Source organism: Euleptes europaea, chromosome 3 (genome assembly GCF_029931775.1).
Source record: "Euleptes europaea isolate rEulEur1 chromosome 3, rEulEur1.hap1, whole genome shotgun sequence".
Lineage (NCBI taxonomy): Eukaryota > Metazoa > Chordata > Lepidosauria > Squamata > Sphaerodactylidae > Euleptes > Euleptes europaea.
In genome coordinates, this window is record NC_079314.1 from 99,315,243 (window position 1) to 99,327,736 (window position 12,494).

Consider the following 12,494-nt stretch of genomic DNA (forward strand, 5'->3'; position numbering starts at 1 on the left):
AATCAGGAGAGGGAGCGATTCTTCATATTAAATATTTCACTCTTCAGGCTTAGCAGCTGTGACTCAACTTTGCATGACCTACAAAATCCCAAGCCCCTGGAAAATGGGTCAAATGGCTGAACCAGGAAAGTGTCAAGACAAAATGCCATTTTCAAAGCTGAGATAAAACCGAGTTACCATGACATGTTGGCTGTGAATGGATTATGGGTCAGGGATGGGCAACTTATACGGTATAGAAGGTCCCATCATGAACACATTTTGAGCCAAAGAGACACCACTAATTTGCATATTTTAGTGACATGCAATTAACATAATTGGTATATAACTTTCATAAAGACGGCAGATGTTAGGCTACAATTTAGTGAGCGTGTTGAATTTATAGTACAATGTTCAGAAATTGTTACTGTTAGACGTATAAATGAGCCCTTGGATGTATGAACTGAGTAATCTTAGGAGTTGACAGACATAATACATTTGTACTTCTTACTTGCTGTCTTGTTTCTAACGTTAAAAAAAGAATTTGGGGCCATTATATTTCAAATATGCATGAGTCAGAAGAGCTGCAAGCTTCAGGGCTGGAAAGAGAAAGTACACAGAAATTCCCAAGATTTTAATAAAAGCTGTGGATTAAGGAAAGGGCTACCGGAAGCCAAATGCCCTAAAGTTGGGAGGAGGAGAGACTCTTCAGCCACTCAGCTACGGTTGCCAACCTCCCGGTGGGGCCTAGAGATCTCCCAGAATTACAACTGATCTCCAGACAACAAAGATCAGTTCCCCTGGATAAAGCGGCTGCTTTGGAAGGTGGGCTCTATGGCATTGTCTCCTACTGAGATCCCATCCTTCCTCAAGCTATGCCTTCCCCAGGCTCATCCCCAAATCTCCAGGCTAAACGCAGTACCGTTTTGAAGGTACCAGTGGATTTTAACAATTCTGATTGGCAACAAAGTTGTGTGCTAAATATTGTCGAAGGCTTTCACGGTCAGAGTTCATTGGTTCTTGTAGGTTATCCGGGCTGTGTAACCGTGGTCTTGGAATTTTCTTTCCTGACGTTTCGCCAGCAACTGTGGCAGCCATCTTCAGAGTAGTAACACTGAAGGACAGTGTCTCTCAGTGTCAAGGGTGTAGGAAGAGTAATATATAGTCAGAAAGGGGTTGGGTTTGAGCTGAGTATTGTCCTGCAAAAGTATTGTCCTGTAAGTATCAAGATAATGTGCTAATGAGGGTATGGTATGTTAATATGGAACCATTGTATCCTGAAGTGATCTGTTAATGTGTGTAATCCAAAACTAATCTGTATGGCTATTGTTGAATGTTGTCTTTGTCTGGAGGTTTTTCAGGGCAGGAAGCCAAGCCTTATTCATTCTTAAACTCTCCTCTTTTCTGTTAAAGTTGTGCTGATGTTTATGAATTTCAATGGCTTCTCTGTGCAATCTGACAAAATAGTTGGTAGAATTGACAACAATAGTTGGTAGAATTGACAACAAGTTATTTCCTATGGGATCAAGATTTTTATGAACAGATTGATGGAGTAGCTATGGGAAGTCCACTCAGTCCAGTAATAGCAAACTTTTACATGGAATATTTTGAAAAGACAGCATTAGAATCAGCACCTTACAAACCTACAGTCTGGTTCAGGTTCGTAGATGATACATTTACCATTTGGAGCCATGGTGAAGAAAAATTAATGGACTTTCTAAACCATCTTAATAATATCCATCCAAACATTCAGTTTACCATGGAAAAGGAAATTGAGGGTAAACTCCCATTTCTTGATACCCTTGTCATCCGTAAATCAAACCTTCAGTTAGGTCACAAGGTCTACCGGAAACCAACTCACACAGATCGCTACTTACACAAAAACTCCAACCACCACCCCCGACAGAAAAGAGGAATAATCAAAACATTAATGGACCGTGCAAGACGGATCTGTGAACCACAGTTTCTCAAGGAAGAAACTAACCATCTAAATCACGCACTGCTAGCAAACGGCTACTCCAAGAATGAAATCAGAAGGGCCATTGAACCAAACAAAAATCAGAAAACTCAAGAAAAACAGTCTCCCATAGGAAAGGTTTTCTTGCCATTTATTAAAGGAGTCACTGATAGGATGGAGAAACTTTTGAAAAAACATAACCTACAAACAGTGTTTAAACCCACCAAGAAAATACAACAAATGCTACGATCAGCAAAAGACAAAAGAGACCCCCTCACCTCTGCAGGAGTATATCGTATACCTTGCAGCTGTGGAGAAGTTTACATCGGGACCACAAAACGCAGCATACAAACAAGGATAAAAGAACATGAAAGATACTGCAGACTTGGCCAACCTGAGAAATCAGCAGTGGCTGAACATGGACTGACAGAAACAGGACACAGGGTCTTATTCCAAGACACTGAAAGACTGGACAATTCTACCAACTATTTTGTCAGATTGCACAGAGAAGCCATTGAAATTCATAAACATCAGCACAACTTTAACAGAAAAGAGGAGAGTTTAAGAATGAATAAGGCTTGGCTTCCTGCCCTGAAAAACCTCCAGACAAAGACAACATTCAACAATAGCCATACAGATTAGTTTTGGATTACACACATTAACAGATCACTTCAGGATACAATGGTTCCATATTAACATACCATACCCTCATTAGCACATTATCTTGATACTTACAGGACAATACTTTTGCAGGACAATACTCAGCTCAAACCCAACCCCTTTCTGACTATATATTACTCTTCCTACACCCTTGACACTGAGAGACACTGTCCTTCAGTGTTACTCCTCTGAAGATGCCTGCCACAGCTGCTGGCGAAACGTCAGGAAAGAAAATTCCAAGACCACGGTTACACAGCCCGGATAACCTACAAGAACCAAAGTTGTGTGCTCTTTCCCAAATCGGGATTCTTGTCTATTAAGGCATTGGTTGCCTTTGAAGAGAACCTCGATCTTTTGTTTACTGCATGTTTTCCTAGAAGGGGGTCAGTTCTAGTTGTGTGTGGTTTGTGTGGATTATTGGTAAAAAGAGACTTATACCTACCTGGTTAAGAACTGAGGCCACCCAATTGATTGTCATGTATAGGGTTGCCAGGTCCCTCTTCGCCATCAGCGGGAGGTTTTGGGGAGGAGCCTAAGGAGGGCGGGGTTTGAGAGGGGAGGGTCTTCAATGCCATAGAGTCCAATTGCCAAAGCGGCCATTTTCTCCAGGCGAACTGATCTCTATCGGCTGGAGATCAGTTGTCATAGCAGGAGATCTTCTGCCACCACCTGGAGGTTGGCAACCCTAGCCATATAAGTGGGACACTGCAGGTCTCCAATAGTGTTGGAAAGCAGATTTGATATTCAGGAGAAGCCCAAACAGTGGGAATGAAAGCTCTCTGGCAGTTTTTTTTTTTTTTAATGTCCTGCGATGTGTGGGCAAGGGAGCTGGGGAGCTGGAGTAGTAATTAATTTCACGGACAGAAACACCGGACAATGAAATTACTCCGCCACAGAGCAGGGTCACTAAAGTAAATATTCTGCCAGAGGCAAGCAGAATATTGGCATAGAGTCCTCTGTCTGGCACGAACCAGTGGTGAAGTGGGCTTTCCTCATCAGGGGAATAGTGAGCATTGCAGAGTGAGTTGAAGGCCTCCCGCCTGCTTTTTTTTCCGTGGTGGCGTGAGAGGTTGCATTCCCATACCAAGACAAAACAGCTGCCGCAAAGACGCAAGTCCTGCTGTTGTTCAATTCCAGGGGGAAGTAAGGAATACTTAATATAAAGAAGATCAAATATAAAAGAGATCTAGCGTATATATTTTTTTCCCCGTATGCAAGGCTGATAAGGAGAGACTTGCACAAATCAAACCCGGGGACCAAGCTGTAAAATGGTCTGTGTATTTCCCCACACACTAGGCTAGGAGATCGGCTGTGTAGTTGCACTGATAGGTTAGGTGAGAAAGTCCTTCTAGGGCTAGTTGTATTTCAATGGAGTGAGCTGCTTACATTGGCCAAGCCAGCACGTGTGGTCAAGTAAGCTGTCAGATGAGCCGATAACTCCACAGTAGTGTGTGTGTGGGGGAAACACACGCACAACCCTTTGTATGTATCATGATGCAATCTCCACACACGGAGAAAGAGGCAGAGAAAAAAAGTGAGCATTTCCTTTTGAAGCTAATGCTATCTTCTGTTCATGAAACCTGCGCTATTCCCTTCTGAGATATGAACCGTGATCAAATGGATGGTTACAGGATGTTCATATTGATTATTTTACATCAGAAGGATATGTTTTCCAGACAGTTCACAAAGAGGCTTGCTCCTATCCATAGGGGTTGTAAATATACATCAAGCCACCCAAGATTCCAAGCTGAAAATCTATTCTTACAAGTAAAAATAAGGTGTACAGATTATAAAATAGTGGTGCCTTTTGAGAACTTTGGCCAAGAAAGGCTCAAGGCCCCCTGCCTCTTGGTCCGCCTTCTCCTGGTGCTTTGAAGGGAGAGCCAGCATGGTGTAGTGGTTAAGAGTGGTAGTTAAGTGCGGTGGACTCTAATCTGGAGAGCTGAGTTTGATTCCCCATTCCTACACATGAAGCCAGCTGGGTGACCTTGGGCTAGTCACTGCTCTCTTAGAGCTCTGTTAGAGCTCTCTCAGCCCCACCTACCTCACAGGGTGTCTGTTGTGGGGAGGGGAAAGGAAGGTGATTGTAAGCCGGTTTGATTCTTCCATAAGTGGTAGAGAAAGTCAGCATATGAAAACCAACTCTTCTTCTTCTGAGATCTGACAAGATCAGGCTAGTCCAAGTCAGGCCAATTTTTAAATAGAAGGGTAAAATAGTAATTCTGTAAACAAAGAATGCCAGAAGTTCGTTATGCACTTGGTGAAGATGTACGTCCTTTTGTGTGTCTTATACTGGCCAAAAATATTAAAGATAACAGGAATCCTTTGCATGAATGCAGATGTTGAACAGCCGTTAAATGGATTTTGCCTTTTGGGGTATGTGTGAGAATGGTTAAATATTCATTGCAAATGAAGGTTCAGTGGAGCCTGGTGTGAAAGGAGAACCCCCCCCTGCCATCTGTCAAGGTCTTGAATGGACTTGCAGGCAGACCGACCTGACCTTTTATCCTTACGGGAGATTCCCAAGATCTATCTTCTTGGCATTTTAGTAATGGGCAGGTTGCATGCCCTTACTTTAACAAAAATGGACAGATTCTTGAAGTTAGTAGCTGTGTAATAGGCGGAAATCAACAAGTGTTTTTCCCTGCATGCCGGTGACATGGAGAAAAAGTGAACAGATGCAGCTTTTCCAGTCACCCACTGAGTATCTGCCCATAAAAAGGTGTCTATACAGCTTTGAAAAAAATACTAACAGCACAGTAATACATCCAAAAATGGTTCCTCCCCTTTCCTTTTATTGCCTAATTCAAACAGCTGCATTTTGTAACAGGTTATGATTTCTCTTCTCTTGCAGAGCCCCTGAAATCATCCTCGGTTTACCTTTCTGCGAAGCAATTGACATGTGGTCGCTGGGTTGTGTCATTGCAGAACTGTTCTTGGGCTGGCCTTTATATCCGGGAGCTTCGGAATATGATCAGGTTGATATTGCAATCTTCTGAAACCCTTCCGTTAACCTTCTTCCCTTTGCTCTTGCTTGCTAATGTGGAACCGCCTTATTTGGTGACCGCCAAGATGACTTTTTCATTATCCTTCTGTAGCATCTTAGAAATGCGAAGTACATAAACAATGCATCTTGTTGCACGACCGGCTTTCACGTGTGTGGACCTGTTTGTAAGAAACAGCTGATGCATGTTCACTTTACAAATGAAACTGGGGACTGGTAGCTGGATAAAGATGGGGTTTAAGTCGCACTTTGAGGTGTACGTGCCTTGATTGTAGCATTAAATGTAACATTTAATTCATTTATACCCTGCCTTTCTCCCCAATGGGGACCCAAAGCAGATTACATCATTCTCCTCTTCTCCGTTTTATCCTAACAACCACCCTGCGAGGTAGGTTAGGCTGAGAGAGTGTGACGGGCCCAAGGTCACTTCCATGGCACGAATGGGGATTCAAACCGGGGTCTTCCAGATGCTAATCTGACACTCTTAACCACTACACTACACTGGCTCTCAGTACTCTTAATAAGGTTGCCCTGAGGCTATTCTGTTGGGATTTCCCGACATGAGCATTACCGAACACATGAATTAAAAAAAAAATCAAGTGTACACAGACTGAATGTGTGTTCACTGTAACTTGTGAACAGGTCTTGTCTCCCCGTTATGTTGCTGAGACCCATTGAACTGGCTGGATTCTTCTCCACCCCTGCCCTTGGGGATGTACATCTCCATCTATAATGACCAGCACATCTCGTTCCTCGGGACTAGTGCTAGATCAAGGCCAAGAAGTTTTGGCTTTCAAAAACGACGGGCCCAACACTGAAAATACCTTGCTCAAACAAAGTCCTCTTAAAATGAATGTTTGGGGATCAAAGCCAACATTGTAAAAATCTCTTTTACCAATAAAGTACACCCTGGGGGCACACACGCACTCTCCTTTTTTACCTTTAGCATACTTCCTTTATTTTTATCATCTGTGGATGAAGTGATGTATGTTCATAAGCTTCAAAGGCTAATGGAGGGGTGCCGCAGAGTTTGTGGCGGCAAAAGGAAAGGCGATTGTGTAACACCTAATTATATAGGTACATAATACATAATAAATATTACTGATTGTTAAAATGTAAGCCTTTGCCTTTTCAGCCTTTGAGGGGAGCAGAACTGTCCACCCTCTCATTCTATTCCCTGTGTTCCTTGGTTGGAAATGCCTTATTCCCCATCTCAAAGGATGCCTCTCACAGATCCCTCCAGGATCAATACTGACATCCTCCTCCTTTTACAGATCCGATACATTTCACAGACCCAGGGCTTGCCAGCGGAGTATCTGTTAAGTGCGGGGACGAAGACAACGAGGTTTTTCAACAGGGATACAGACTCACCGTATCCTCTGTGGAGGCTAAAGGTAGGAAGGTCTTCTCCCGTTGTTTGTTGGCATCCGCATCTTGCAGTGTTGAAATCTTACTGATGAGCTTATTGAAATGGTGAGAATGGGACAATATAAGAACGTCATGTATGTTGCTTTGTGGGCTGGAAGGGGTGGCTTTGGCGCTCACTTGGGCAGCATCTTCCAAATCTCAACCATCTTAAAATCGGTATCGGAGTCATGGAAGGGCCTTCATGATGCTGATATTCTTCCCTCCCAGCCTGCTTGCTAGAAGATGTTCCTCTCTGCGTTCTTCATCTTTCATGACATCACCACATGCAGGATGGGATAGCTCAAGATGAAGTTTACCAAGGTTTAGTCCTAAGCCGAGGTTTGGCCCTGTGACTTGAACATAGGAAGAGCCCTGTTGGATCTTATTATTATTATTGATTAGACTTCTATCCTGCCTTTCCCAACCAAGGCTCAAGGCGGCTAACAACCAATACATACAATTGAATAAATACATTAACATCTTAAAATCAGAATTTAAAAATATTTCCAAATGGTACATTAAAAATTCAAGTGGTGCCCCTGCTAGTAATGGGAGAACAACAAAGAACAAGAGGAGGTAGGGAATAGGAATGAGAAAGGAAGGGAATACAGGGAAAGGGAAGGAAGAGAAGGACAGGGAGGCCAGCTAGAGTGAAATAGTCGCTGTCCTGGCATTTTGTGTGATTTTGCCATCAAGTCACAGCTGACTTACAGCGACCCTGTAGGGTTGCACGAATTTTTGGCGCCGGGAAGTTTCAGACAGGCTGAAACCTTAGGAGGCAGCGCTGCTGCATTGCCTCCTAAGCCTGGCGCAGGCATCCCGGTCAGGAATGCGCTGTAAGAGTCCACTGCTCTTAACCACTACACCACACTGGCTCTCTCATATTAACTACAAGCAATGAAATAATGTGCGTATCACTTTTTTGACTGCTACAAAACTAAAATCTCTGGCATGGTTCGACAATGTCATATGGACTTGGAAAGAATGACACAGGCCAAAACAGGCAGCATTGGAGCTAGGCCTAAAGGGTTAGCAGATTTTGAAGCGCTTAGCTGAAGTAGCGATGAATGTTTTCTTTATTTATGTAGATACCAAGGTGGCTGCTGGTAACATTTCCCCCCCCCCCCCCTTGATTCTGTACAGACACCAGATGATCATGAAGCAGAGACAGGGATCAAGTCAAAGGAAGCAAGAAAGTATATTTTCAATTGTTTGGATGATATGGCACAGGTAAGGATGTTGTTGGGGTAACCGTTGCCAGCTTATAGCCTACCTCCTTGTGTGGTTGTGAAGATGCAGTGGAAGCCCATACAATGACCTGAGCTCCTGGGAGAAAAGTTGGAATGAAATGGTAGTAAACAGTTGAAAAAAAATTATCCCATTAGACAGAATTCATTAATTGATTGATTAGATATTAATTAGAAGAAGAAGAAGAAAAGTTGGTTTTTATATGCCAACTTTCTCTACCACTTAAGGGAGACTCAAAAGGTGATTGGCTTACAATCACCTTCTCTTTCCCTTCCCACAACAGACACCCTGTGAGGTAGGTGGGGCTGAGAGAGTTTGGAGCGAACTGTGACTAGCCCAAGGCCACCCAGCTGGCTTTGTGTGTAGGAGTGGGGAAACAAATCCAGTTCACCAGATTAGCCTCCACCGCTCATGTGGAGGAGTGGGGGAATCAAACCCTGTTCTCCAGATCAGACTCCACCGTACCAAACCACCGCTCTTAACCACTGCACCACACTTAGACAGAATTAATGCCCGCGTCTTTAAAAGGGAAATTTGGCTAGTACTTTACCCACTTGTGTACATTATTTGGCAATTTGCAGCTGGAGACTAGTTGACTTTGAGAAATGTCAGGGACCTGTGATCATTCTAGCATCTTATCATAACTCTAGTGCTTGAAGTTGCCTGGAAAGTAGATGGAGAGTATCATAAGAACATAATAAAGTAAGAAAGGTCTTGCTGGATCAGACTGTTAACCCATGTGGTTGAATGGAACTAGTATAAAGAAACATGGTTCTCGCTGCTGACCCAGTTTTTCTCTTCAGGTGAATATGACATCAGACTTGGAGGGAAGCGATATGTTGGTGGAAAAGGCAGACCGGCGGGAGTTCATAGACCTGTTAAAGAAGATGTTGACGATAGATGCAGACAAGAGGATAACGCCAATTGAAACACTCAACCACCCATTTGTCACCATGACGCATCTGCTTGATTTCCCCCATAGCACACAGTACGCTTCTTTCTCTCTGCTTTGTGTGGAAGGTTCTAGAAACGGAGTTATCTGTGAGATGGGGAGATGGGGGTTGGCTAACTGCCGAATGTACCATTGGGTTGATCTCCGTTTCTGCCTCAAAACTTGGCATTTGAATTGCAAACAAAGTAGACAGAGCTGGGGGACCAGGAGAGTTGCTCTGACAGTGAGAATATTTTTATAAGTGGGTCTTCCTTTGTTTCCTTCGTTTGAAACAGTTCCATGTCATTTTGTTGCCAACGTTTGGCATTTGAGACCACTTGGTCAAGTTCATAATAATAACCACCAACCAATGCATTAAAACAAACAGGAGATCAAGGATTAAAATAAAAACACAATGCCCGGAAAAAGCAGTCAGAAACAATTCCACATAATGATCATTGCCCAACAAAGCATCAAAACGCAGTTCAAAACGTCAAAGCAACCGAACCAAGAGCAGAGGCTTAAAACCAGTATATAGAGCACAGCCTGTAACCAAGGCACAGAATGTGAACGTTCAAGGCTCATGTAAACTGAAACACTTTGCCCGGCGCTGCAGGAGGAACTTGCCAGTTCCTGACCCAGAGGCAGCCTGTTTCTTTAATCTTTATTCAGGAATATCGCTCGGGAGCCTTGTCTCTGAAGTACGTGCTTTAATGGTTCAGTGTTCACTGCTGCTGTGGGTAGCAGGATTTCAGTTTTACCCAACATATGGGAAAAGCAGATAGGAGCGTGGATTAGTGAAGTGAAAAGTCAGAAGACGTTATCCCTGAGCTGTCAGCCATGTGGGCAAAGGAAGAAATCGGGTAGGGAAGTCATGGAGTGATCTGTGTTGTGGGTTGTCTATGGATGGCAAAGGAGGAAATTGGGTGGGGAAGTCATGGAGTCATCTGTGTTGTGGGCTTTCTGTGGATGGAGCTATGTGTCACTTAAAACTCACAGCTGCTGTTGAAAATGACTGTCAGGTGCTTCGTTATGCCCCTCTCTGCCTTCTGAAATGTTTCGCTTCGCTTAAGATACATACAAGTCATGTGTTGCCTCCCATCATCAGCTGCCTCTAGCTGGGCAAGGCAACCCATAATGCCGTTATGCTCCATTTGGGATCCTAGTTGACCCCACCACCATAATTTCCAAGTACAGTTTCCAGTGTTCCCTGGGGAAAGGTATTAAGCCAGTTTAGTTTTACAGGACGAGGACCAACAGGAGGCGAGGCTGGGGAATATCCTTCCTCCTAATTTCTCCACTTCCTGCTTCCCCACTCATCCACTTGCTCTACTCCCTGAATTTCTTCCCTGCCCTGCCTGAACTCTCACCCTCTCCATCTCTTGCTTTCTGGCTCCTGATTTCTCACATCCCTAACCTGTCATCCTCCGTTCTCCTCACCCCCTCACTTCCCTTACTATCTCTTCTTTCACTCCCTCTGCCATTCCTGATCCATCCCGCTACCCTCCTTCCATCATCCAGCAATTGTGGTGCCACCCTATGGATTTTTTTCTGCATATGTGGTGTGCGCAAACATTGCTACTGAGGTCCTGTTTTTAGTCCCCCTCGCCTTTTAATTTTTTAAAATATTTGTATTTTTCTGTAAACCCAAGGCTTTCTTGCAAAAACATGTACCATCAACTTACAGGGCCTTTATAGTGTGAATTTTTTAAACTACCCAAACCCTCTCCCCAGCTATTAGCTGTATGATAATCCACATTGTACATGGACAGTACCCTGTTTGTACTCAGTTGATTTTGTTCTTCTGAGGAATTAGCATTACTCTCTGGCTTTTCATGCCCTTTTTCTCTATAAACAGTGTCAAGTCCTGTTTCCAGAACATGGAGATTTGCAAGCGGCGGGTGAACATGTATGACACAGTCAACCAGAGCAAGACACCGTTCATCACCCATGTGGCCCCAAGCACGTCAACCAACTTAACCATGACCTTCAACAATCAGCTCAATACGGTCCATAACCAGGTGAGAAAACAATCTTTATGTAGACCAAGAGCGCTGCCCCCCTCCTCTGTGCAGTCACCAAGTCGTCTTCATGGAGTAAATTCCTGGAGGAAGTATCTGCATGAGCACATGAAGCTACCTTATACTGAATCTGACCCTTGGCCCATCAAAGTCAGTATTGTCTACTCAGACCGGCAGCAGCTCTCCAGGGTCTCAGGTAGAAGTCTTTCACATTACCTACTACCTAGTCCCTTTAGCTGAAGATGTCGGGGATTGAACCTGGGACCTTCTGCATGCCAAGCAGATGCTCTGTCACTGAGCCACAGTCCCTCCCAGTGCTCCCTCACTGTGATCAGCGACACTGCTTTCTAAAATGTTGCTGATCACTGGGAGGGGCATGCGCGAGGGTAGCTCCTCTGTGCATTTGCGCCATGCAGGTTGCATGGGGGGGGGGAAGAGTGCCAGCATTCTCAAACCTGCTCTCCTTCACTGCATGGGGAGACAGTGTGCAGAGGGGTTTAGTACATAGAGCTAGAAAGGACAGCTACTGACATGCCGGCGGGAGGGCTCTCCCTTGTAGGCATTCTTCAAGCAGATGCCAGATAGCCATCTGTCAAGCATGTTCTACATTTGGATTTTCTATGTTGAGCAGCGGTGGGGAGGGGGTTGGACTGATTGGCCCGTAAGGCCTCTCCTCTGTGACTGTACTTCATTTTTGTTTTGGCTGGCCACATTAAGCAAACTGTGTAGGATAATGACCGGAAAGGTCTCACATTTTCCCATCCTTCGCTTCCCTCTTCTTACTCATATTTCCCCTCTGTCTGCTTTTTGACCTTACAACATTTTGTTTGGCTACTTCTTTTTTCTTTTCAGTGTTTGTTTTATTTCCCCCGCTCCCCAAAAAACAACCCATTATCACCTCCGTCATATTTTGTTTTTGTTTTTATTTTAAATCCCATCATTCCTTTAGGCCACCAACCTGGCTTCCACCTCCACCACCAGTGCCACTATTTCCTTAGCCAACCCTGAAGTCTCCATACTAAACTACCAATCTGCACTCTACCAGCCCTCGGCAGCATCCATGGCCGCGGTAGCCCAGAGGAGCGTGCCCCTGCAGACGGGAACGGCGCAGATCTGTGCCCGGCCTGACCCCTTCCAGCAAGCCCTCATTGTGTGTCCTCCAGGCTTTCAAGGTAAGAGGCAGGACTTCCTTGCTGCTTTGGTTTCTACTTCGTAGCGTCTCACTTGCAACTGCTCCAACAGTTTGGATTGCTGCCTCCTTCAAGCTCAATCTTTCATTAACAAGGACTC

General features: G+C 44.4%; 1 protein-coding gene across 2 annotated transcripts in view; it reads left to right on the plus strand.

Moving 5' to 3' along the window:
• The window catches only part of HIPK2 (homeodomain interacting protein kinase 2), a 174,947-nt gene that overhangs the window by 126,525 nt on the left and 35,928 nt on the right, over positions 1–12,494 (plus strand). Inside the window, exons 3-8 of one of the 2 annotated variants that reach the window (XM_056847106.1) lie at positions 5,448–5,571; positions 6,872–6,991; positions 8,148–8,234; positions 9,056–9,240; positions 11,042–11,204; positions 12,154–12,376. In XM_056847106.1, the coding sequence (XP_056703084.1) occupies positions 5,448–5,571; positions 6,872–6,991; positions 8,148–8,234; positions 9,056–9,240; positions 11,042–11,204; positions 12,154–12,376 (902 nt within the window). The remainder of the gene's footprint in view (positions 1–5,447; positions 5,572–6,871; positions 6,992–8,147; positions 8,235–9,055; positions 9,241–11,041; positions 11,205–12,153; positions 12,377–12,494) is intronic. The other variant, XM_056847107.1, reaches the window with a different exon arrangement.